The sequence below is a fragment of the Poecilia reticulata genome, linkage group LG17 (genome assembly GCF_000633615.1).
Source record: "Poecilia reticulata strain Guanapo linkage group LG17, Guppy_female_1.0+MT, whole genome shotgun sequence".
Taxonomy (NCBI): domain Eukaryota; kingdom Metazoa; phylum Chordata; class Actinopteri; order Cyprinodontiformes; family Poeciliidae; genus Poecilia; species Poecilia reticulata.
Window position 1 is genome coordinate 11,219,510 of NC_024347.1, and position 1,735 is coordinate 11,221,244.

A 1,735-nucleotide genomic window follows, 5' to 3' on the forward strand; every position below is an offset into this window, starting at 1 on the left:
GAAATCAAAGAAGAAGGCACAACATCAGGGATACAAGAGAATGTCGTCACTGAGAAGACAATGCATGTTTCATGTAGAGATGCTGGTGATGGAGAAGGARGCAAARATGACCAAACGGAAGCTGCAGGAGTCTGTGGGATTGAGAACAGAGCGTTTTGGTGTGATAAGGACTCCCAGTCTCATTCAGAGCTCTCAGCATCACTACAAGAAGAACAGGAAAGCTGTATGAAGGGGRRAAACCAKCTGGTAGCAGAATATGAGGAGATTCCCGGTGTGCCTGAACTGGACTGTCAGGTTGAGGATTCACCGGAGGCTGCTAAGAGGAAGGTCAGGTTCTCCACAGCACCAATCAAGGTAATGCTATTATGGAAAATATTACACCAATTTCAAACTATTTAAGTTTAATTTGCTTTCTGTCTGAGATGGAAATTGTTTCATTTACGTGTTTGTAACTGGCAGCTCCTGCAGCTGTTAGAATCCATGCAGGAGAGGTCGTAGCCCAAAGCTATGCTTTTTTATCTATTATGGGAGGAGAACAGGCAGGAGCCTACATGCCTCAGTCTGTCAGCATCGTGCTCAGAGCTSCTCTTACATAAATGCACTAAAACTCCTGTGTACTGACAGAAATCTGTTGCCACCAGCAATAAAGACATGTAAAAGGCCTGAAATTGAATCCTCAATCCAGCCTTTAATTTTAGAGCTTTTTAAATAATGAGAATTCCACAAGGGTGGTGACCACAGAGAAACTAAACATTTTTGCAGTCTTTTGATTGTCCTCAGGTTTTCTGTAAGATTTAGGTCCCACCGACTGAGATGGACATGGAAGAAGGCCATCTCAGTCCAAAACTGGTGAGCCATTTCTATGTAGATGAGGCGATATGTTTTGCATCATCATCCTCTTGAATATTTTGAGTTTATTGTCAAAACCCAGCCAATTTGTGTGAGAAATCTGATATTTCAGATTCCAGTGCCCTCTGACAAGGTGCCCAGTCCCTTTGAAGRATCCTCCACCCTACTTAGCAGTGGGGAAATATGTTTTACTACATGTCCATTGTGTGTATTTCCTGCTTAGTTTTATTCTCATCKGGGCAAACTATMCAATTAAAGTCTCCATGAAGATAACCAAAACCAACATGTTTACAATTCCAATAGAATATAGAAATTATTTTCTCCCAGGAATCACTTCTAAACAGCTTGCATGGTAATAGTGTCTTATGGTTGCTATAGAGATTTGTTTACCTCAATATACCCTTGGTTGCTGGACTCTAAAAGTAAACCTTGGATATTTTATTTTGYGTCCCCTACCATCCTGCTCACTTCTCGTCTTGTCACATCTCTCCAGATAGAGCTGCACAGTATACCCATCCACACTCATCATCGCAGTATTTACTGTGTGCACTATTGCAATCACAAAAGACTGCTTGGATCCAGCTGTTGGTTGGACATCATTTTTAAATTTGGGTCTAACCTCCTGTCTGCACCAATAACCTGATGAAGCTCATGGAGGGTGCTACCCACGTTATGTAATGTGCCCTCCTGCTCCATGCCTGGCGGATAAGTGAACATCTGTGGTTACGCAGTCTAGTGGCAGGAACTGTGCTTCAGTGTCATGTCATATTTTTACCGTGGGGAATCAGAAAGTTCTCACTCACCGATGAAACGTTCATGAAAGTAAAGCTTAAATCGGAATGAATTGCTTCACTAACATGTATTTCAAAGCAATTGCTAAGGGTGC

At 42.1% G+C, this 1,735-nt stretch overlaps 1 protein-coding gene across 1 annotated transcript in view; it reads left to right on the forward strand.

The window, feature by feature from the left end:
• The first annotated feature begins 6 nt into the window (after positions 1 to 6).
• The window catches only part of LOC103479329 (neurabin-1-like), an 11,538-nt gene continuing 9,809 nt past the window's right edge, over positions 7 to 1,735 (forward strand). The window contains exon 1 of the mRNA XM_017310051.1: positions 7 to 354. Within this exon, the coding sequence (XP_017165540.1) occupies positions 61 to 354 (294 nt within the window). The 5' untranslated portion in view covers positions 7 to 60. The remainder of the gene's footprint in view (positions 355 to 1,735) is intronic.